The sequence below is a fragment of the Vicugna pacos genome, chromosome 22 (genome assembly GCF_048564905.1).
Source record: "Vicugna pacos chromosome 22, VicPac4, whole genome shotgun sequence".
Taxonomy (NCBI): domain Eukaryota; kingdom Metazoa; phylum Chordata; class Mammalia; order Artiodactyla; family Camelidae; genus Vicugna; species Vicugna pacos.
Genome location: NC_133008.1, coordinates 7,264,786 through 7,289,023, shown reverse-complemented (window position 1 = coordinate 7,289,023; position 24,238 = coordinate 7,264,786). Strand labels below are relative to the sequence as shown.

Sequence of the window (24,238 nt, the reverse complement as noted above, 5' to 3'; positions counted from 1 at the left end):
TGTGAACCCCAGCCAGGCAGTCACCAGCCCGGCCACCCCGTCCAGGGCACCCTGTGTCCTCTGTCCTTTGTGGTGCTCTTGTTTACTCGTGGCTTCACGTGCTCCAGCCCCGGGAGCAGGCAGGTCCCAGGCTCCATCTGCTCTGCATCTCTCTGCTCTCCCACTTCCCACGAGGTCCCCAGAGACCTGAAATCAGGGTCTCACCCCCAGCGCTGTGCCACGTGGAGTCTGCGACCCGTGGACACTGACTGACACCGCCCAGGATGAGACAAGTACAGAAACAGGAAACTTCTCTCGACGTTTGATGGAGTGATTTTATGTCGATGGAATTTAGTGATTAAAAAGTTGGGGCTGGTATTCCGGAGTTATCTTGGGTTTTGGTCACACTTCCTTTTTCTAGCAATTCCTTTTAAAGGTGCTTACAGAGACACTAGTCAGCGACGTGACCTTCGGCGTGGAGGCGTTCTGTGCGTCTGCCTTGGCGCCCTCGGCCCTGGCAGCTGCTCCCCACGGGCTGTCCCTTGCAGACTGACTGATTGCTCCAGGTCAGCGGACCGGCCCCTCCTTTCCCATCTGTCTTGCTCCTGAGCCCACAGCCACTCCCCCATGCCGTCCCTGGGTGCCCACACTCTGTGCTGGGGTGCAGACCACTCTGTTCCTGGAGATGAAGGGCCAGCGGGTGGGACCCCGGTCCCTCCGCATCTGGATGTCTGATGCCAGCCCTGCGGGGTGTGGCTGGCCTGCCGTGTCCTCCTCACTCTCCCTGCCTCTCCTCCCCTGCCGTCGGTGCTTCTGCAGCGTGGCCTTCCCAGGGAAAGCGCGATGCGCACCCTGGACTCCACACCCCCCACAATCCTGCAGCTCGCTGGAGGAGGACCATGCAACAGACTGGCCCTATAACTTTCTGGAATCCCTCATACACAGAGGCCCTGATGGGCGCCAACCTCCCCCATGGCCTCTGAGGGACAGGTGGGGCAGGGAGGTGGGAGAAGGTGGGCAGAAGTGTGGGGTGGGCTCTGCTACAGGAGACCAGGGGTCCCTGCTGCATCCCTGGGGACTAGCAGAGGGGCAGCAGCATGTTCCCTCCCCGCCAGGCCATGGGGACTGGGGATGGGCATGGAGATCTAACCCCACATCCTGGTACGTCCTTTAACCTGGCCCCTCTGAGGTCATCGGCAGAGGTCTGAGGCCAGTCTGCCCAGCCCCGCGGGGGTGCAGTGGTTCTGTCGGCTCAGCCCTGAAGGCGCACATTCAGCTCCATGCTCTCCCTGCCTCCTCACCATCAGTGATTCCCAAACTCCCTCCCAGCGGGAAGTCAGGGAGGCAAGGGGGTGGCATTGGTCCCCCTGTGCCCTCTTGGTTCTCACTCTATGGATCCTGGTCTCACTGAAGCTGCCCCACTGCCCAGTGGGCTCTGGCTGCCTGTCTTGCTGGCTGTGGGCTGCAGGCTGCCCCGTGGCCTGCCCGCCTCCATACTGTCCCCAGGAGAGCAGGCTGCAGCCTCACAGTGGAGTCTGTGCCAGGTGTCCTCACCCCAACTCTGCCTACGGGGGACTCGGAGGGTATCAACACGGCCCAGGCCAAGCAGAATCCCTCCTTACGAGGCAGCACATAAGGGGAAGGGGCCAGACTGGCCATGGCCATGACAGAGGTGCCTGCACACTTGGATAACGCAGCCTCCCCTGCAGGTAAAGCCATGTACCTGTGGCACCCTACATCCTCACTCTGGCCAAGATATCTTGCCTGAAGTCTCGTAGACACTCAGGTGACAAAGCCCCCAGACCCAGCCACAGGGCAGACGAACGCAGATCCCTCCCCAGCTGCTTCCAAGCCACCACAGAGAAGAGGTGCCAAGCCAGAGTGTGGAGTCCTTTCTGCGTCCTCCTTCAGACCGGGACTAAAACGCTGGACACGACAGAGCCGTGTGGCGTGCCACTGGAGCCCCTGCAGTTAGCATTCAGTTAAACAAGATTGCTTGGATGCCACCATTCTAAAAAGATTTTCTGAAATAGAAACCCTTTTTTCATCATTAAAAATGCACCATTTTGATTACTTAAAAACATGCTTATAATGATAAACTAAGAAAATTCAGTAAAGTACAGAGAAAATGAAAATCCATGACCTACTCACCAGAGCTAAGTGCTGTTTACATTTGAGGCGTCCCTTCGGCCCCTTCTGTGCACATATTTGTACACAGAATTGAGATCATACTCCTGTAAACATACATCCCGTTTTTCCAAAAAGCAAACAAACTTGCCTTTATGCTGTAACCATTCCCCAAAGCCCTTAAACATGTTTTGAAAATGGGATCAACTGGCAGGCCACAGACATGCTGCAATTTATTTAACTAGACCCCGCGGCTTCCTTCACCCAGATCAGCAGTAAACCCTTCTTCTTAATCCCAACACAGCTCATGCTTTAAAAATGGTAAATTATTTTACTTCTTTGATTAATAGTAAAGTTCAGTGCTTTCTCTCTCTCTCTTTTTTCACCATTTGTTGGTTTCTTCAGTGCTTGCTTATGTCAGTTCAATCCTGTGTTTCTTCAGTTAATTGCATCGCTAATTCACTTCCGTGTTTCCTGCTTGGCTTTCAAGGCTTCCCCAGCCATTCTCGACTGCTTATTCTTCTAGATGAATCTCAGAATCATTTCATCAAGTTTCCAATTATTATTATTATTATTATTATTATTATTATTATTATTATTAATCATCTGGGAAAAAGCAACTTCTACTATACTCAGTCTTTCCATAAAGAACAGCATGTCTCTTCATTTATTTTTATTTTTTTCCTATGCCAGCAGGAAGACCTGTTTTCCTGTGCTTCATAAGCATCTCCCAGACTCAGGTGCCCATGGACCCCTCTCTGTTCTCCTGTGTAAGCGTCTGTGAACTTCCTGAGGACCAGCCCTGCACAACACTTTTAGGGACACGTTTCTTTTTTCCACCTTTAAATAAAATTTTGGTTGTCATGCTACCATCTGTTACTAGTTTTCACAGACCTTTAGAAACCAGGAGATCCCTTGTCAGTTCCTACAGAACCGATCATTTCCCTCGTCCAGCCGGTGCCTTCAGAGTCGGGGCTCCTGGGGCTCTTCCACAGGGGACCCCCGGCTCGGGGTGCTCCCTGTGCACCCCCATCCATGCCTTTGCAAATGACTCTCATCTTTTCTCTCCGGGCTCCAGAGCCCTGTGCCGGCGTCTCCCTGGCTGTCCCGCTGGGATGCACAAGGCACCTCAAACTTGACTCATCCCAACTGAACTCATCTCCTTTCTCTCCCTGCCACTGCCTCCTGTCTTGCGCTCTCCATCTCAGGGGTCGGCATTATCATCTGCCAGGCTGCCCAAGGCATGGACTCAGTGTGTCTCCACCTTTGTCCATGGAGCATCCATCCGCTCCTGATTTGGCTCCTCAAGTTCACACCTTCCCTCCTTTCTCCCCACTGCAGCCACGGTCCTTGTACAGCCCACCCTGGTCCTCCCTTTGATGGTGGCCGCACTCTTCTAGCCTGTGCGCAGGGGCCCAGGGATCTTCTGAGAAATGCAAATCAGAAAGTGTCACTTTCCGGCTGGAAACTGCCCTTGGGAGAAAACCAGACCCCTTGGCACGACCTGCAGGGCCCTCATGATCTGCTTTTTCTGGCTTCTTCAAGTATCAGCACCTGCTGTTTCCCTCTTGTGTGGTTCCCCTCAGTCAGAGAACAGCTGCTCTGTTCCTCCAACACAACCTGCTCACTCTCCCCTCCTGCTTTTGAGCGTGAAACTTCCCTGTGCTAGCTCTTCCCCCTTCCACTCCCTCCTCGTGGCTGAAAGTCACCTCTGAGTAAGGACTGTCTGCTCCACCTTTGCCCGTTGCGTCCCTGAGCCCTAGGTTGTAATCGTTTCCTTGTCGGTACCTCTGCGCTAGAAGCAGCCCCCGAGGTCAGGGACCCTGCCAGTGACAGAGCACAGCACTGGGCTCACAAAAACCCTCAGAAAGTATCTGTTAGAAAACAACTTCTGTCATTAGGCAAATGGATGTGATCGACCATTTCTGATATTAAACGATCATCACGTTCCCAGGATAAACCCTATTTTATCATGGTGGGAGTTCCTCTTTATGCGTTATGGAGTTAAATGCTTAAAGCCTCAGGACTTTTTTACTCTTTTTAGAAGTGAAACAGGTCTCTACTTTGTCTTAGATACGCTACCTTTGGCAGCTCTGAGTGGAGGAATCACATTGGCTATAAAAACAAGTTGGGCACATTTCACAACACATTTATGTATGTATTCTGAAACAGTTTATACAGCACTGTATTATTTTTACTTAATTATTCCTTGCAAATGAATAAGAAGGCACTCAAAAATAGATGATCTGACTCTACAGTCACTAGGTAATTTTAAGGTAACCTTGAAAATAGTGAAGAATTTGAGTTCCCACCATGGTTATGGGGCTACTATTGGTATTTCCTACATTTTGGGGAGTCAGTTTTGAAATATTCGCATTTCCCCAGGAAATCCTTGATTTCCCGGGACCTCCAGGTCCCTGACCCAGAGATTCTCCAAATCTCACCTGCAGGTTCTCTACCTGGTTTCTACCAGGTCTCTACCTGCCTGTGACACTTAAAGAAAAAAGAAGAAGAAGAAACAGCTTCGGGAGGGGACAGCTTAGCACAGAACCTTCCAGGCCTTTGTCTATCCCAGTGACCCACACTGGGGAGGAGGCAGATTCTTTCTAGCCCAAGTAAGAGCCAAAGCTTTGCCAGCGCTGGTAAGCAGTGAACCGTGCACATTTTCCGAACTTCCATTTTTAGTTCCTGGACCACTCGGTGAACCTCTTCCCCTTCCTACCCCCACAGCCTGGAGTTTCCCGTCTTCCCTCTCCAGCGGCAGAAAGTGGGGAGGGGGTTGGATATAACCACGCCCATCCCTCATGCCACAGGCCAGAAAAATCCCTCCGCCACCAGAGGATCCCGAGGAGGGGGCCTCAGGCTGGAATGGAAGGACTGGAAGGACCCAGCCTGGGGATGGGGAGGGATGGGGAACATGGCGATGGTGGAGCAGCTGGGGATGGGGGAAGTCAACGGACACTCAAAAGACCGTTGCCTGTGAATGGAGGCTGGAACTGGGTCCCTGAGCACAGTGGCCCCAGCCCTCCCTCCCCTGTGTCTGCGTGCCTACAGTGCACAGCCACAAACCTGAACAGAGGGCTCGGGAACCCTCCCAGCCCTCCTGCCTGCCCGCCTGCAGAGGAAGGTGAGCACATCCTTCCTGCATTGACCTCCACTGGGCGTCTGAGTGGAAGGATGGAAAGAAAGCTCAAATGGAGACCTTCCAACAGCTGCCTAGGGCAGCACTGGCCCCAAATGCTTTCCCTTCTGCCAGGACGAGCATCCCACTGAGGGTCACATTATATGCACTCTCTTTAATCTTTTAGTTTGTGCTTCCTCTCTTTTTTTCTAGATTAAATATGCCAGAGGCTTGCTTTTCCCCAAGGCTCTCTTCTTCACTGATCCTATAGTTTCTTTTTTCTAGTTTCTAATCTTTTGATTTCTGCTTTCTCTGAACTATTTTCTTATTTTTGCTTTCCTTAGGGTTTTGGTTTTGGGTGCTTGTTGACATCTGTTCCAACCTAATGGGTTGAATATAAGGGTAACTTGTTTTCATTTGCACTGTTTGGAAAGCACCTGAGAATTTGCCTCTGGATTCAGCTTTGGCCGCACCCCATAGTTTTTCCAATAGTCTGCAACTGACACCGTAATATTCTTCTTCCCAGGATTTTTTAAAAAATTTTCAAAGAGATTGGATTTTCCACCTAGTTTTATCTGTCCCTTCCACCTAGTTTTAGAGCACTGAGTCAGGGAATAGGCCAAACAGGCTTTGCTGTATAAAACTTACTAAATTTTCTTTATGACCTGAAGTACTTTCATAATTTTAAAGTGTTCTATGATTCCTCAAAAGGAAGGCACATCTTTCTATAAAGCAAGGGGAAAAATTATATAACTGCTAATTTAATTTTATTCATTATATTATTAGAAACTCCTATGCCATTTAAAATGTAATTTGTTAAAGGTCCTTGAAAAGGGTATGAAAGACTCATGCAGTTAGGTTTTTGCTAATTTATCCCACGTCTGACTGTCTGCTCTCGTGTATTTTATGTTCTCAGTGGGGTGTGTGAAGGACCGTGACTGCTATCTTCACTGTGGTTGCTTCCAGCATTTTACAGTGACATACTTTCTAGGTAAAAAGAGTGGGTTCAAGGTCCACTGTTGCTGGAATTCGTCCAGCCAGTGTCCTTCATTGTCATTTCTATACTGCAGGCCTTGTACATTGTGTGCTGTTTGATTTTATTCTGAGACTCAGATTCTTTCTTTGAGTAGAAGAGTTAACCCTTCATGTAATTACCATGCCTGGTCTTATTATGACCCAACTTTCTTCATACTGGTGAGGTCAGAGCATGGACTCTAGAATTTGGCTGCCAAGGTGAGAAGCTGGACTCCCAAGGAGCCAAATGCCACTGGCCACTCACTTGTCAAGCCACTGAACTGCCTTAAGCCTCAATGTCTTTATCTGTGAAATGGGACTGACATAGCTCCATCTCCTCATCTGTCCTGGGATTGAGTCAATACGTGTAAAATTCTTCTGAGGTGCTTGACCCAGGCACTTGCTCAGTCCACACTGGCTGCCACCACGGGGCTCCTTCCTTCCTCACCAGCTCTCCTTTCAGGCACCCTGTTATCTTTCCATCTCAGGTCAGTGTGTCTTGGGGGCTTTCTCCCTCTGCTGCATAGACCCACGCGTGCTGCTAGGAAAGATGGTTGCAAGTTTGACAGCAAAGGGAGGTACAAAGGGCAAGAACGCTCAGTTAGAACAGAGGTGACGTGGCGTGAGAAGAGGAGCACACTGGTTGAAGATGTGAGCAGGAGTCAAGGTGAGGGGTGTGTTACCCTCGTGTTTCTGACACTTTGCCATCCAGGGCCTTGCTGACCGTCCCAGGGTTAGTCAGTTCTTACAGATGATAAACAGCTCACTCTGGAACATGCTCTTCCTTCCAGTGCAAACCAACCAACCCAGAGTCCACAGGCCCAACCGCCTCCTTAATCGGGCTTCCGCACTCCAGCCCACGGTCCCCTGTGCGAATCCCCCAGGACCAGGTACCAGACAACGAGGGGCAGCCCTGATGCCCCAGAACCCACTGAAACGGTTCACGCTGGCCACTCCGAAGCCTGCTTACCCCTGCCTCACCTGGTCCTTCCTGTGGAAACGACAGTAGAAGTGCTTGCCCACAGTGTCCCTCTCCCTCCCTCGGCCTCCTGACCGACCCCGGAGCTTCCCTGTGTGGCCCTGCGTGTCCAGAATCTGTGAGTAATAAACTGTCTTTCCCATGACAGTCGCCTCCTGATTTGTTGGCCTCACCACACCTGAATAATAACAAAACCCAAATTTTAAAAGGAGGGGTGGGGCTGAAAGGCGAGTGGGCATGGCTCACAAGTTCGTCGTTATAAGGAGCCACAGGCTGCCAGGGAGAGACAGGGCGGCTGTGAACCCACAGAAGGGCCTTCCGTGGAGGCCTGCGCCTCACTGCCTGGCGCCGTTCACCCTGCACAGGGCTGGGGCCCTGGTGTGTCTGGAAGGCGCCGGCCCGCATTGCTCACTCACCTTCCCGTAACTCAGCAGGATTATGCGCACCAGGACGACGTTGATGTGGGCCCCCAAGGACTCGTCGTGGTAAATCTCATTAACCTGAAAGGCAACCAGGGACGTGTCAGGAGAAGGCACAGGCCCGGAGAAGGCACAGGCCCGGGGAAGGCCCAGCCCTGGCCTGGCCCACAGCATCCCCAGCCAGCCAGCCTCCGGGCCGGAGCCCTGGGGCCCTCCCCGCTGCTTCCTCTTTCCCGCTCTCCACACTCAGGCATCACCATCTGCTGTTTGTTTTTTTTTTTTAAGTTTTTTTTGGGGGAGACTTTATTATTATTTTTTTTAATGGAGGTACCGAGGATTGAACCCAACACCTCATGCACGCGAAGCATGGGCTCTATCACTGAGCTACGCTCTCCCCCTACCATCCACTTTGAATCCATCTCCTCCTTTCCCTCCGCTCCACCTGCCCCCTCTTAGGGCCACCACTCCCCTGCCCCCCCAATAACTGCCACCTTCTCCTCGGCGGCCCCTCCCAGCAGCGCAGGGAATTCTCCGCCTGAAGCTACACTGGGACTGGCCACTGGCCCCTCTGAATGCTCCAGCCTCTAACTGCAGCATGGCCTTTCCTTCCAGGGTGAGCCCAGGCTCCAACCCCCAGCAGCAGGGGCAGTGCCAGGGCGACCACTGGCAGAGATCACGCCCTAGCTGCTGCCGGTGGTTGTGAAAGGCTGTCTACACTGATCACAGTTTGGAAAGGGGGGGTCATTTTAGACCCACCACCAGATCTCACTTTCCATCTGTTAGTGCAGGGCAGGCGTTACAATGTCCCAAAGGCGCTTTTAGTGTTCTGCTTTGACACCTGCTGCTCCTATAATGGGCTTCCTTTGTATTTTTATCATTCTTTTATTCTTATGTATTTTCATTTTTCACATCGACAAACAGTATTCTGGGCAGGGGCCCGTGGGCCTCACCAGATGTCAAAGGGGTCCGTCCACAGCACAAGAAGAATGAGGAAGCCCCACTCCCGGCAGCGCGGCCAGCCCAACCTTCCTGAAACGCCGGCAGGCTGATCTCGGGCTCACAGCTGCCAGGGCCGTCCTGCCCGCGGGCCCCGCCCTCGCGCTCTTTCAGGACCCTCCCGCCTCACGGCCGTCACCGCTGCCCACTTCATTCACTCACTTCCTGAGCAGTCCCTGCTCCTTCGGAGGCCCAGCCTCATGGTCACTGCCTCCCGGAAGGGCCCCCAGGTCTGACCTGTTCCATTACTCCCTGGGCTCTCTGTGTCCCCAACGGGACTGGGAGCTGCACGCTCAGCTGCATCTTCCCTGCACGGCCCCAGAACCTGGGACACAGCAGCCCCCAGCAGATCCTCAGGACATGCTCGTGGAAAGAACCACCCCACTCACACATCACTCAGTGGAGAGGCCTGAACTGGCCGTGCACCCCCTCCTTGTGTGCAGGCCAAGCCCAGAGGCTGCTGACCCGCCCTTGGTGAGAGCAGACCCCGCCAAGCACACCTCCCAGAGCCTCCTGTGCCATCTCAGGCCAGCGCCGTACTCGCTCTGACCCCCTCCTTTTAGGATTTCTGTCTGAGCAAGGGTATCTGCTACCTATAAACAGTAGGAAGACCCTCTGGGAAATCTGAACGTTAGCAAAGAAAATCAATTCGTGATGGATGGGGCAGGCAGGCACATGGGACATTCTAGACAAGGAGCCTGGTGGCCACTGTCACCATTGCTGTGTGTCGAGATGGCACCAATGGGAGAGCAGAGCTACAGGGCCCAGGGGACCTCCAGCTAGCCCTACCTGTAACCCTTGCCAGAAGCGCCCTGCCCACAAATCTACCTTCCGATTGTAATCTGTTTCTCTGCCCTGACCTGGCTTTCCTGCAGGGAAGGGACGACTGACAGACCTATAGGATGGTCACTGTGACTCGGTGCATGAGTCTGGAGAGGGTGGACGCTGAGCCCTGAGGGTCATCTGCCAGACAAGGTGACACCCGCAGCTGACAAGGGGGAGCCCCAGGAGGCTCTGCCGACTCACCTACGCCAGGCCCTCCCTTCTGTGAAACAGGACGACAGCCCCCGTGTTCGTGAGGACTGGACTTCCACACACGTGCGATGCAGCGATGCTGGTGAAAGCAGTAAAACTGTGTGTGTCACTGCTGGTAAGTCACAGCGCCCCGCAACCCCCCATGAGGTCACAGGGGCAGGATGCACACCCACTAAACACGGGCGTCCTTGCCCAGCTTTGAGGGTCAAACTAGATTTTTTCATCCACAGTGAGACAACAGTCCTTATGGCCAGTCTTTCTTAAGAGAGAAAGCGTTTTTTTTTTTTTGTCTCTAAGGTATTGCTTTATTGCTCACAAGCAGAGCCTGGCCATTTTGGCTCACGGAGTTTGACTGAAAGTTGTGGTGTAGAAACGCAGAAGGCAGTGACGTGGGGAGGTCCCGCTGCAGCCGGATGTGGGGCAGGAGAGGACAGAGAGAGCAGGGGGAATGGCCAGCTTCCCTTGACTCCTTCCACCCCTGAGCCTCAGCTCACGCTGCAAGTTGGCGGGCGTGTGTGCGGGACAGAAAGGGTAAAAACAGTCCGGCTATTTGGGAATAAGATGCCCTCTGGGACCTGGGAGGGGACAGGTTCCCATTAAGAAGGGGTGACTTCAGGGAGACAAAATGAAGTCCAGTGCCCAGCTATGCCGAGGGGTCCAGGGACAGCGGCAGGAGAGCTTCTTATTCGGAAGGGATGCAAGGTTGGGCTCACATAATTAGCTCATTTTATGTTCCTGGCAGCCCTTGGAGGCCAGAGGCGGGGTGGTCAGCCTCACCTGAGCGATGAGGAGGCCGAACTTGGTCCTCAAGGGAGGAAGGAGACCCAGAGCTCTTCCCAGGTCCTGGTCCAGACCCTGCCCATCGGGACCCGGGAGCCTCCAGTTCTCCTGGCCTCTCCACTGGGGCCAATGGCGGCCACTCTCATCTCGGCCAGAGACTTCTGTGTCCTTCCTGGACACTGGGCAGGTCTGGCCCTGCAGGAGGTGGCCAGAACCCCAGGAGCCCTGCCCCTCAGCACTGAGCTCCCCAAGGTGGAGGCCTGCTGGGGTGTGGGGGCGAGGTGGCCAGAGCCCTGGGGGTCTCAGGCCGCTGAGCGAGGAAGCTTTGCCTTCCAAGATGCCCATCAGCCTCCAGCTCCTGTCAACCAGGCTGGGCTGGGCGTCCTGACCCTGGCCTTGGGGACCAGCTGGGTCCCCAGGCCTCTGAGGAGCTAAATGGGGCACGTCCTGGGCACGCCCAGCAGAGCCCAACAAAGCCAGAGAGGCGGCCAGGCCTGCTCCTGGGACGCCCCGGCCCTGCCCTGCCCGCCGCGGCCGGCCACTGTGATGCTCCTGTCACCGTTTTCTCCCAGGAAGCCCCCGCCCCTGCCACACGGAGCACAGGGCAACTCCCGGCGGCCGCTGGACCTTCCGGGTGGCCTCCAACCTGCCGTCCCACTCACAAGGCCTCCGGGTGGTGTCCCCTGAGGTCCGGCCCCTGTAGCCCCCACCAGTGACCAGCTGGCCTGGGCCGCCTTCTTGCTCCTCAGGGGGGTGTGGCAGAGCCCGCGTACCTGCAAACAGGTTCCCCTTTGGGGTTTGGCTCCCATTCCCCACACTGTGACTTGTCAGGAAGAGAGAGGGCAGGATGCGGGGCTTAAGGGGGGTGTGGGGGGGGCATCCCAGCCATGCTGAGGAGGGGGCTCTTTTCCTCCACTGGCCTGAGGAGTGGGCCCTGCCTTGCCCCCACCCAGGGCAACGCCAGCTCTTCAGGGGGCTGTGAAATAGCCATAGCTTCCCAAGTCCAGCCGCCTCCACTGCCCATGGGCTGCTGCCGGCAGGGCCAGAAGTCAGCGGGACCCACCAGGGCGTGGACACCACCAGGAATAATAAGTGAGACGCCAGCGAAACACCTACATCCCTGAGAGGGACACAGCTACAACATTTCTGCCAAGCAGAGACTTAACAGATGTGAGACAAACAGCCACAAGGACAGAAGGCAGCTTCCAAACATCTCCCTCCTCCCCTGACCCTTATCTCATCCCCTAGACAGGCAGGCAGGAAGCAGGGGCTCCCCAACACCTACCTACCTCTTGTCCTGCCCAACCCCCCACCCTCCTGCACCGTTCTTCACGTTGGTCACCACTCAGAAAAGATCTGACCTCCTCCTTCCTCTGCCTGAGACCTTCAATGGCTCCCCAGTGCCTTCAGGAACCGGCCCCAGCCCTCAGCTGGCACTTGGGGCTTCCTCAAAACTGGCCCTGACTGCTTCTCTGAGCTCCACTTCAGTTACTTTCCTCCAGGAACTTGCAAGACTGACAGTTCCACCTTCTCTGATGCTTGTGCAGTGGCTCATACCTGGAATTTCCTCTCCAGCCCCTGAAATCTTGAAATACCCAAAGAGCATTTGAAAAATCAAAGAGCAATCAATGTGCTTCAAAGGAGGGGGGCAGTTACCCCCCCACTTACCCTCCCCCACGCCCACCCCAGGGCCTTCCCACTGCACTTGGGATAAAATCGAAGCCCTGCTGCCTCTTCTCAGGTTGTCTTCACCCTGCTCACCATAGTCCAGTTGCTGACATCCGCACTCCTTGCACAAGGAGCCCATCGCTACCTCAGGGCCTTTGCACTTGCTGTGCTGCTGGCTTCTTGTGCCCGTCCCCAGCACAACTGCCCCCTGCTCAAAGTGAGCCCTTAGAGTGACTGCTCTCAGACCAGACTATGTACCTGACATGGGAGGCACCCCTCCTGCTCGCTCACTGTTATGTCCCCAGCAGTGTTGAGCACATAGTAGGTGCTCAGGAAAGAGTTTTGAAGAAATGAATGCATGAATAACTTTAGAGAATGTGGAACAAGAGGAAATGACAGCAGTGGGGCCCATGATGCCCCAGCTAAGTGCCCAAGTGCCTCCCCACCCCCACCGGCCCTCCAGAGGCCTGTGTGCTGGGGAGAAGCTACTCACCTCTGCCCAGACCGCAGGGGGAGGGGAGGCGGGGACAACGTCCTTGAGCCTTGTCTGAGAAATTGATCCTGGAATCTTTAAACCTTGGGGGAAAACGTTCAAAGCCGCAGCCCTCCTCTGTGCAGAGAGGCCAAGGGCTCTCTTGTTTGGGGAAATACATTGTAATGCGCCTTTTGCTTATGCAAAGATGCAGCCAAGTTTCTGTTCTGGAATAGACAATAAGGAAGGACACAGGGTCTGCATGACAATGTAAAAGTTTGCTTTCTTGGTGGCAGAGTTCCATCCAGGTGACTGGTGAGCCCTGGCAGGTGGCCTGAGGCTGCGGGGCAGGGGTGACTTTCTCCTCTGCCAGGGTGGAGGGACAGGTCAGGACAGAGGGGACTGGTCCTGGACATGAGGCTCCTACTGGGACAGGCAGGGGCAGAGCTGCAGGCTGGGCTCCCATCCCTCAACCTCCAGGAAGGTCACCACCTCTTCTGCTGAGCCAAGCTTTGGCAACTGAGAAGGAGCCCCAGCTGTACCTGGCACCCTGCGGGGAGGAGCCGAGCCTGGAGGTCTGCGGGGAGGCCTCGGGAGGCAGGTGCCACCCAGCTTTGTAGCTTCTCCGGGAACCCCTGATCTAACTGGGCAGCAGGCTGGTGTCTCTGAGCCCCCAGGAGGAGGCGTGGACCACCACAGGGGAGGGGAGGTGAAGAGAGCGCCGAGGAAGCTGGGGCAGAAAGTCTGCCGGCTTCCCACGAGGAGTATTCTCATCCCCGTGCATCTCATGACACATAAGTAGGGCTGCGAAAGCCCGGTCTCATCGTGAGAATAAACACTCCCTTTGCAGATCTCCTGTACCAGCTCGTTTCGCAGCAAATGCTTCGGAGGCAAAGCAAGAACAAACAAGCCTCTAGCTTCTGCTCAAAATATCAAACTGTCAGGAAATGCAAATGGGCAGGGCAGGAATTACCAAGGTCGTACTGTGAACAAAAATGGGAGGCGGGTAGAGCCCCTCCTTCAGCCCAAGGATACGCCCCCAGGACCCCCACCTCGGCTCCTCCCAGGAGGGTGAAACCATTCCTTCCCCAGTACCACACCAGGCCACACTCTGCTGGGCCTGGGGATACCTCTGCAGACCCCCAGGGTGCCGAGGGGCTCCTCCACCCCCAGGCAAGGAGGCTGATGCCCAGATCCCAGTGGAGGCTCAATCTTTACTGTGCAAATGAAGAAGCAGAGCTGCCTTCAACAATTACCCATGTTGGTGCTAAATACCACAGGAAGCTGCTCCTTTCTCCTCACTATGTCAGGCTGCATGAGCTCCAGGAAGGCTTGGCCGCCATCCTGACCTGTGACTTGGACCTGGTACTTTGCCTGTTTGAGCCTCAGTTTTCTCATCTGTGAAATAGACTCAATACTAGTTCTAGCCCTGCAGGCTGTGACCAAGGACTGACCTCAACACTCTATTTAGAGCATTCAGCAAAATCCCAGGAACAAAGCACAGGCTCAATACAGCTGCCATCAAATGATGGAAGGTCAAGCAAACACCCCGAGTCCTCTTCCTGGGCCCACCTGGGCCCTCCTCAGGGCCACCAGGAAGGGACAGCAGCACACACCCAGGCTGCCTCCCAGAGCCCCTCCTGGGAAACCAGGGTGTGGGATACGGACCTGGGGTTCTTCCTGTCAGCCCCTGCCAGCCCCTACCGCCAGCTGACCAACAGCCACGCCACCACTTGGGGCCTGACCTTCCCATGCGCCACTGGCAGCTCATCAGAAAGGGATAATGCCACAGAACAGGAAAGGACAGGCTCTGCTGAGGCTGCAGGGCACAGAAGGACACAGCTGAGGCCACAGCCAGGGCCCGATGTCCCCCAACGCCAGTCTGGAGGCCGCTGACAGGAAGGAGAAGAGACCTTGATTCCTGCCGGCAGCAGCCCTGGCCCCGAGCTCCTCGGCGCCCCTGACCAGAGCCCTGGGGGCGGCACCTCGTGGCATCCTTCCCCCAGCCCCCTGCCACCAATCCCAGAGCCTGTGAGCACCGCCCCCACCATGTCACGTGAGCTCTGCCACCTGTGTCCAGCTGGGCCCCACCATGTCACGTGAAAAGAACGATTGTTCATTCCTCCTAGAATTCATATCCTTCTGCATTCCGATCACCATTTGGCCCCAAGGAAAGAAAGGGAAAATATCACCGTGGGGATGGGGGACCTGGCCCCTGGGAGGTCCCTGGGGAGGGGAAGATGGGAGGAGCAAGGGCCCTGGTTGATGGAGGAGAGCAGGGGAGGTGGCTAAGGAGAGGCAGGGAGTCAGACCCACAGTCAAGGCTCCCCCCGGCCACTGCTCCCCACTTGGACCCTAAGATGCGACTACATTGCCAGAGTAGAGTCCTCTCCCAAAGCAGCGCTAGCACTAGCAGGAGGGGAAAAAGCGGGAGGGGCTCCTGGGAGTGGCCTGGCCCGAGTGGCGGCCTGCCTCCCGCCCTCCACCTCCCGCCCCGCCCCCGAGTGGGCTGTGTGGGCTCCAGAAGCTCCTGTGTGTGGTGGCTGCGGTGGGAGGTAGCTGGCTGTGTGGACTGGGAGGGGCTTCAGAATGGGCAGGTCATCACGGCTGCAGACCTGGACCAGGTGGGGCTCAGCCCACCTGAGCAGCCCAGGTAAAGAGCCTGCGGCCAGACCTGACACCCCCCCTCACAGCAAAAATGGCGAGAACTCAGGCCAGCCTCCCCACATGATGAGGAAGAAGGGAGAGGCTCCGCCCACCAGGCACGGGCACAGAGAGACTGAGGAAGCCACTGCAGCTCACACTGTCACCTGTGCCTTTGGCACAGGCAGGGGGCTCGCTGGGAATTCCGAGCTCCCAGCAACATTCAGAAACCTCAGTGCAGCCAGAGCGGTCTGCTGTGAACGCATCCCTCCCGGAAAGAGAAATCCCCCAGCGCAGATCCCTGACACCCAGAACGCAGGAGCCTCCCTGAAGAGCGGGAAACGGCTGTGTCCTTCTGCGCAGCGCGTGGCCCCCTGCACCACGAGAACCTGTTGGAGTCGCTGTGCTCCCTTGCCACCTCTGTCCCCAGTGCATTCACCTGGGCCCAGGCCAAGAGCAGGCACCCCGGAGCTGGAACACGGGAACGAGTGGGCGGATGAGAAGATGCACGAGCCCGCCCTGCGACACAGGGAGCCCAGAACCGAAGGCTGAGGTGCTGAGATCCTGGAAGCGCAAGTATCTGCCCAGATCGCTTACAGGGTCAGAAGGGCCACAGAGGCCCGCGCCGTCTCATTGCCAGGCTCTGGCGCGCGGGGCGGGGCGGGGGCGGGGCATGAGGACAGCCCCGCCCCCTCACCTGGCTGCCTCCCTCCCGCTAGCTCTGCCGCGTCCCACGGCCTTTCCCATGGACGTTCCCATGGAACTTGCTAAGCTAACTCGAATGCCGCTCTTCTCCAGGCTGTTCCCTCCGCTGCCCCATCATGGCCTCAAATCTCCTCATTTGTTTGTTAGATCGTTCACGGCCACCTCGCTCGGCTGGACCTGAGCCCCTGGGAACCGGGGGCTTTTCTGCATCCTTAGCTGTTGCAGCCTCAATGCCTAGAACCCGCTGGCTCCCAAAGCTTCAGGATCAATCCAAGCTCCCCTGCCGGGGCCAGATCCATCCCTGCCCTGCACCCCCATGCCTGCCCCACTCCGGACACATGCCCAAGGTCTGTGCAGAATGCCAACTCCCCATCTTTCCACTCCAGAAACACCAACTTGTGGTCAAAATCAGCTCGAGGATTACCTTGGCTGTGACCTCCCCAGCCAGGCAGAGGGCGCTGGCTCTGCCTCGGGGCAGCCAAGGCCCTTGACCCTCCTGCTGCCCTCAGGAAAGCGAGTGTGTCCCCAAGAGAACCAAGCTTCTCAGGGACAAGAGCTGCGCTGGTCTGGCAGATGTCGTGGATGAAGGAGCGATGGCTGCACGTCGTTGCTCAGCTCTGACCCTCCCAGACCTGTGCCAGGTGCCTCCTCACCTCACATCACATCACATCGCCTTCCACCTCCCGCACGTGCAGGTGGGCATCGCTGTCCCCAGGTACCACTGGGAGGACAGGCTCAGAGAAGCTGAGAAACTCACCCATATGAGCACAAGTGGGGACCGGGGCAGAGGCTTTGGACAGCGATTTGGCAAATCTGCTAAAATTACAACCGTGCGTCCCTACAACCCGGTGATTCAAACTTCCAGAATCCGTGGTGGAGAAAAGCAGCCTTGGGCGTCAGTCAGGAAGAGGGACAAGGACATTCGTGCCGCAGGGGCTCCCTCTCCACGGACAGGCAGACCCTATGTTTTATGAAAGTCTGCGGGCCCACAGTCACTTAGCGAGAAATCATTTACTCACTGATTCATTCGTTCACAAGACATTTCCTCCACACCTACGACGTGCCTGGCTCTTTGCCAGGCGCTGAACATGCAAAACCAGGTAAGCAGACCCTCCGAATCTGGCATTAAATTTGCGGCGCCTTTGTGTGAACCCCTAACCCTTCTGAGACATGTTGCCAAGTGACCACCCCAGGCAGGGGATGATCCCAGAGTCACTCGGCAGCAACTCCAGCAGCCCAGGGGGCACCCAGGAGGGGCCTGCGTGGGAGCGACAGCCAGACGGGGAGCCCTGCTCTCTGCTTTTCTGGCTCTGCTGTCACTTCCTTGCAAAGGCTTGCAGGAGACAAGCTGTGCAGCTGCCTGGAGCTGTCACCAAGGAGGGACGCTGCCTGGCCCTCCTCATCCTTGGGGACTCTCAGTCCCGCTTTGACAACTGCCAGCCCCCTCAGGGAGGCCAAGGACAGGCTGCTCAGAGGCTTCCCTCATCAGCTGTCAGGAGGCTCCCGGATCGGGGAGGGAGGTAGGAGAGTCCTGGGGGTAGGGGAGCGCTGCACACTTCAGGGAAGAAGAGGCAGACGTGAAGACAGCACACCCAACCCCTCCTCCCCGCCGTCAGAACGTTCTCCGCCCGCATCCTCATCATGGAGGGCGGGGGCTGTGGTCTACACCCACCCCCACTGAAACGTGACTCCACACAGGCAGGACCTCAGGCCGGCTCACACGACATTTCCAGCACCTAGAACTGTGTCTGGCACATAGTAGGTGCTCTGTAGACGTGTGCTAAGTGAACGAGTGGGTGGGTGGCTGAGCAAGCCTTAGCGAGAACAGTAGACACAGCAGGTGGAGAAGCCAAGGGCATGACGGATGACGGAGAGTCGGGGTCGTGGGCAAGCGATGCCAAATGCTGCTGGGAGGTCAGCGAGGACCAGTGCCCTGGAGCTCCCTCAAGGATTCAGGGGCACTGGCTCTTCAGGACAGAACAGCCGAGAGAGGACCGGCATCCAGGCCACACAGGTGAATTCCATCTGCCCTGCCTCAGCGGTACCACCCAACCTTTCTGAGACTCAGTGACCTTAAGGAAGAGGAACCTCAAAGGGCCACTGGGACAATGTAGAGACATCGTATGAGTGCCCCTTGCATGGGGCCAGGGTGTATGAAAACTCAGGCTCCCAGGCCATAGGGACAGGCATTTCCAATAGAAAAAGGCATGAGCCCCAAACTCCCTAAGAGAGATGTTTATCTCTTTCAACCCCAAATCAACCTCATCACCCCCCTGACAGTGTGTCAGTGACTCCCAGGCCCCTTAGCCTGGCACAGAAGGCTTTGCCAACCTCATTCCTGCCTCTCCCCCAGCATCCTTCACTCCAGCTGGGCTCAAGATTGCACTGTGCTGTGGCGATGCCACTGGGCCTTTGCACATGCTGTTCTGGCACCCACAGCACCACCAGCACACATCATGCCCACTCCCCACTCGGCCCAGTTAACTCTGCCTCTGATTCAGGGGCAGCTCAAGTGGCCCTCATCTGAGGCGCCCTTCCCTGTGACCCCATGGTGCGTGTACCATCAGCAGGTATGTTAACCAGGGCGTAATTAGGTATTCCTTGCCCTGCTCCCCACCCCTCCCACACTCTGAGCTCTCTAAGCATAGGGATACAACTGCTTGCTTCTGCCCCCCAGTGCCCACAGTGGGGCCCAATTTAGATCAATTTAGAGAGCATCCCTTGTGGGAACACGTGACAAGGGACAGCTGACACTTGAGGCGTGCCCTCCACGTGTCCAGCGCGCTGCTAAGCAGTTTTCTGATGTTTAACTGGAATCATACTCCCAACAGCCCCAGCAGGGGGCACTAATTATCCCCCATGACAGCACACAGCAGAGCAGGCAGTCGCCTCCTTTCTTCCAGGCCTGAAGGAACAACCCACCCACTGAGCGACCAGTCATGCGCTGGTTCGCTAGTGCAGTGTGAGGTCTTCATTTCAGTCCATTGCCAACATCGAAAAATAATTAGATTTCCTGTAAAAGTTGGATTTCCAGCTACTCAGGGGAAAAAAAGAAGAAGAAAATGCTTGCAATGGTGGGCCTGCTTGTTCCGATGTGACCACAAGTGAAGGGGACCCAGGAGGGGATCTCCAGGGGCATAGCCTCTCCTGTCACCCCCGTCTCCACCCACTCCTATGGTCCACAGCCCCCCCACCCCGCTGCTGAGGCCTCCTGCCCGGCCCCCGTCAGCATCTGAGACGTGGCCCTCTTCTAAACACTGTATCAGCCTCACCCACACTGCTGGCCCTGCCAGTCATGTCTCCTGGTGGCGCATAGGTCCGTGGTCTCAGGCCACTGGGACAAGAATGAGCAGCAGGAACAGTGCCAGGAAGGCCCTGCTGTGACCCACAGCCCCAGCACATCCTGGGGCCTGGGGAGCTGCCGGGGGAGGGTGACAGCTCCGCCCCCACCCTCCCACGCTTCGCTATGGCCAGACCCAAACCCAAATGTGTCCCCCCTGCCTGGGAGCCCTGCTTGCTTTCCCCTTCAGCGTAAGAGGAACCGAGTTTTTGTGTCCACCTCCAGAGATGTTTTTCTCTTTCCCAGGAGCCAGAGCCAGAGCCAGAGCCAGACACGTGAACAGGAGTTGGGGCTGCGCCCTCCCCCGGGCGGGTCTGCAGCTCCGCGGCCAGTTCACAAGATCCCCCTCCCGAGCCCGGCAGAGAACATTCCTGCCCTGCCGCTGCCTTCCCCACCATCACCACGCGGCCCCGGCGTTCTTGGAAGCTGGTGGGAAACAGAGCCCGTGTGCCTCTCCGATTGTTTGCAAACCCTGGCAAGGCTCTGGTGAGCCCAGGCCAATTTCTGGATTAAATTAGAAAAGAAAAGAGGAAAAATATCCAAATCCTGGCACAGAGAGAAATCATTCATTCGACAAAGATTGTTTAAGAACACACTGTACAGAGGATCACCCCTCTGCTGGAGGGGTCAGACAGTATGGCTCAGAAGCCCCTTTCGATCCCAAGTTCTCCATAAACTTAAGGAGTGTGTCTGCCCTGAACAAAAGAGGTGCGCTGGGGACTCAGGAATTCTTCCAGAGCATCAGCAGTTAACTAGCTGGGAAGGACAGCTCTGCCTGCCCAGAAATCTGCTCTCCTTGCCCTGTTTTAAAACGCTCATTCAGTTGCTTTAGAAAGAATCCCCGAAGTGCCCTTACAGACTCACTCAGTTGGCAAGCCTGGTGTAGAGATGGGCTGGGGTCTGAGCAGGGAAAGAGTGGAGCTCAGCTCAAGTTTGAGGTCACGGCAATGGCCTGCAGGAAACAGTTGCTCCAGCTGCAGAGGCTCAGAGGCCTGAAGTGGGTGAGAGAAAGCTTGTCTCCTGGGAACCCCTCTTGCCAGGGAATGTGCCAGTCTTTACTGGTCAGAGTGGGCAGGAGGTTTAAAGATGAGGAAACCAAGGTCAGGGCAAGGCAAGAACTTTGCCAGGTCGGTAAAAGCCAGGATTAGGCTGCAGCTGCTTCTGGCTCCAAAGCTGGTCCTCATTCTATGCCCGGTGCACTGACACAGTGGAACACAATTGCATCTACATCGTGCTGGGGCCACAGCTCAAGGTGGGCACTAAGCAAGTAGATTTCTTTATGTCATGATAGCAAATATTTCTTGAGCGCCAGATAGTAGCTTTGCAGGCCATGTGATCTCTGTCCCAACTACTTAACTCCACCAAAGCAGTAATGGACAGTTCATAAATGAACGGGCATGGCTGTGTCCCAATAAAACTTTATTTACAAAAACAGATAATGGGCTGAATTTGGCCCTTGCCAACCCTGCTTTAGCATCTCCAGTTTATCTTGAAAAATTCATGTGAATTTCGTTTTACCCAGTAACATGTCCAAGTTTACTTTCACATAAAATTGATGTTTTTAAAATGCTTGCCATTCAGAACAAGTGGCACTTCGGGGGGAGACACCTCACATGTGTCCCATGGCCTTGGCGACCTCTGACACCCTGCGAGGATGGGTTCCCAGGAGCTGAGATGCAAAGCAAACACCAAGGCCTTTGGTTTCTCTGGGAAGAGGAGTATGGAAATCGGTGTTTCCATTAAATGCTACCAGCCCCGTAGGAAGCACTGGGCTTGGGCCCAAGTTTTATATTTCTTGAAGTCTTGGCACTAATAGGTTTACTTTTTAAAAAGCATAGGTAAACGTATTACTTTAATAATGGCTCTCAATGAAAACCAATGTATGTGTACATATGCAGGACTGGGACGTAATGCTGTACACCAGAAACAGACACATTGTAACTGACGGCTACAATTAAAAATAAATAAATAAAAATAATGACTCTCAAGTCTTTCCCCTCAGGCATTCATCCTTGGCCTCCCGTTCACCTGAGCCCAGAGAGGAGCCTCCGTCCACACCTGACAAAGCATCTGGCGGGGCCACGCACACGGTGGCTGCGTCCCCACGTGGCTCCCGGACGAGCTCAGGGAAGCTAGTGGAGTAAGTCGGTGAAAATGCACTGATTCCCTAAGCACCAGAGTCAGCGGCAGGCGTGTTCAGGAGTGTCGGCCGCATCCCAGCCTGGGAGCCCCAGACACAGCGGGGAGCATGTTTCCAGGGGCGGGCGGAGGGTCAGACAGAACAGCGGTTCCCAGCGCAAAGGGGCACTCCTCAACCTTGGGGCTGAGCCAGCGCTGAGAGGGGCAGGGGCGGGACGGCGGCCGAGGAGCTGTGGAGAGGCACATGGAAGCAGGGGCCCCAGGCAGGGCCAGCCGTGTGCGGGGCATGGGGCCTGGAGGAGCCCGGCTGGCTGCACAGGCCGCACATCTGTCTGCGCTCCCAGCCCCGCCCTCCCAGCCCCTTCCTCCGGGCTGTCTCAGTGGTGGGAACGAGAGCCCCCCTACACACACACAAACGCATGGATAAGGCTCCCCAGCCTCCCTGGCAAGGCTAAGGGCCCCTGGGCTGAGGAGACAGGGCCTCATCCTGGGTCTGCCAGCAGCCACGGCGTGTGAGAGCTAAAAATTAGTGCAGAGGACCCCAGAGGACAAGGCCTCGGCGCACGGCCTGGCCCCAGTGCTCAGAAGGCCCAGCTCTCTTCCTCCGGGCAGCAGGCCGAGAAGGGGGGTAGGTCCGAGCTGGGCTCTGGAGGGGCGGAGGCTGGGGCTGGCCGTGAGAACGGGGCCCTGCGGCAGGAAGCCAGGACACAGCTGGGAGCAGCGATGGCGGGCCGGGCTGCGGGGCTCAGGGCAGGGCTCAGGCCCCTGGGCTCAGGGGTGAGTGACCAGGGCCGGTGCACAGAAGGGCTCCGCACTTGGGGCTCAAGACTCCGCGGTGACCATCCTGAAATTCGTCATCATTTCACCCTTGAGTTTGTGTTTTGTAAGTGAACTCCGATGGGACAGTGAACCCTTGCCTCATGCATGGCCTTACCTCCCTGGGACAGGCTTCTGGCTGCCTAATCTCCACTCTGCGACCACTGCCACCCTCTGTCCCCTGCAGGGGCTTGCATGCAGTTGCAGGGAGAGTCAGGGTGGACACACGTGCCCTGGGGCATCTTGGGGAGGGGCACGGCCGGGGTTGGGGCAGTGGCCCCAGGGGAAGGGGAGATGCCTGGCTGGACATCCCCAGGCCCCCTGGCCTGGAGCACCATGCCCTGCCTTCTTCCAGAGGTGGCTGTGGGGGGACAGGCTGCTGTCAGGCCTCAGTGGGCACACCCCGCATTGCCCAGGGCCAGGGCCCTGAGGGAGCACTTCCTAGTCGCTCCATTCCTGGGGGTCCTTTCTTCCTCCTCCCAACCTTCCTGAGTCTGGCTGGTGCTTGGAACTTCTGGCTAGCCCATGGCATCCTTTGGGCATGAGCCACAAAGTTCAAATCTGCTCAATTCCAGGGATTCCCTCGTGCAAGTTAAATGTTCTAATATCTGCATTGAAAACAGGCTTTGCGAAATATGAAGATTTATGGGAAAATTCATGATTATAATGAAAAAGCTTAGTTTTTCTTCACTGTGAGTGACAATAAATAGAAAATTTAAAATCTTGACAGGTTGAGAGACTGTGGAAGAAAGGAAAAGGCTTTGGTGTAGGTACCTTTTACGACACTTTATCCTGCTCTTGGAACAAGAGAACCACATTTTCATTTTGCATGGGGCCCCGGGAGTTTTGTCCCCAGGAGACATCGTGGGTGTGGGGCTGCTGCTGCTGAATGTGCAGCGGGAATGGTCAGGCGGTGGGTGAGAGCTGGGAAACCACGCTGCTGACCAGGCTGTGGGAGTCACTGCTGGGGGTGACCTGAGCAAACCGCCAGAAGATGAACTTCTGGAGAGGGCACGAAATGCCAAAGACGGCCCCCAAGGGAAGCACCAGAGAGGAAAAGATCTCAGGATATGACTACACACAAAAATGTACGCCCTCAACAACCCCGGCCAAACAAAACAAAACATACAGCAAACACCAGAACTGGGGGCAGTACTGCCCACACGTACGTCAGATGAGAAGTCAACTGACTTTAATAGAACGGTTCTTCAAATTAGCACAGAAGAAACTAAAAAATCTCAGTAGAATAAAGGATGTGGATAAGCCAATCATAAAATATAAGAGGACCACTGTTTGAAAAGGCACATATATTTTTAAATGGAACCTCATTTCCGTCAAATACAGACAACTTACAATAATAAGTCTAGCCTTGTGGTTGCTATCAAACAGCCACAGCTGAGAAGGACCTGGTGGCGTGAAGAGGTGAGGGGTGGGCATCTGCTCAGTGGAACAGGAAGAGGTGAAACCACAACAGAACATTCCGGCGTAGAAAGCCTGATGGGCAATCGTACTTTGAGGGACTCAGTTTAAGGAAATAGTAAAGGATGAGCAATAGATTTAGCAACAATGGTATTCATTACAGTTAGTGGCCGATCCAACCTCTAACAGGGAAATAAATTTTATTATGTGTCTATGTCATATAAATAATCAGTTACATAAAATTATGCTTTAGTCACGTGGTGCAATGTTATGCCATCATTAAAATGAGGCAGTAGGCAATAACTGGTAGGAGAAAACATTTGCATCCTTAAGTGAATATATTCTAACTTTCTGTTGTAAATGATATATCATCTGTGTTGAATAGAGCATATATAAAAATTTTTTTTCTTTCAGTTTTATTGAGATATAACTGACATGCAGCGCTGTATACTTTTTTGGGGGGTAATTAGGTTTTATTTATTTTTTATTGAAGGTGCTGGGGATTGAACCCAGGACCTCGTGCTTGCTAGGCACACACTCTACCACTGAGCTCTACCCTCCCCCTCCCATATTGTAATAAACGGTG

At 55.3% G+C, this 24,238-nt stretch overlaps 1 protein-coding gene across 2 annotated transcripts in view; it reads right to left on the bottom strand.

Annotated features, from left to right (window-relative positions):
• The window catches only part of ADAMTS2 (ADAM metallopeptidase with thrombospondin type 1 motif 2), a 204,629-nt gene that overhangs the window by 54,685 nt on the left and 125,706 nt on the right, over positions 1 to 24,238 (bottom strand). The window contains exon 5 of one of the 2 annotated variants that reach the window (XM_072947118.1): positions 7,637 to 7,720. The exons of the other annotated variant lie outside the window; for it this stretch is intronic. Coding sequence (XP_072803219.1) covers positions 7,637 to 7,720 — 84 coding nt within the window. The remainder of the gene's footprint in view (positions 1 to 7,636; positions 7,721 to 24,238) is intronic. 2 annotated transcript variants of the gene reach the window in all.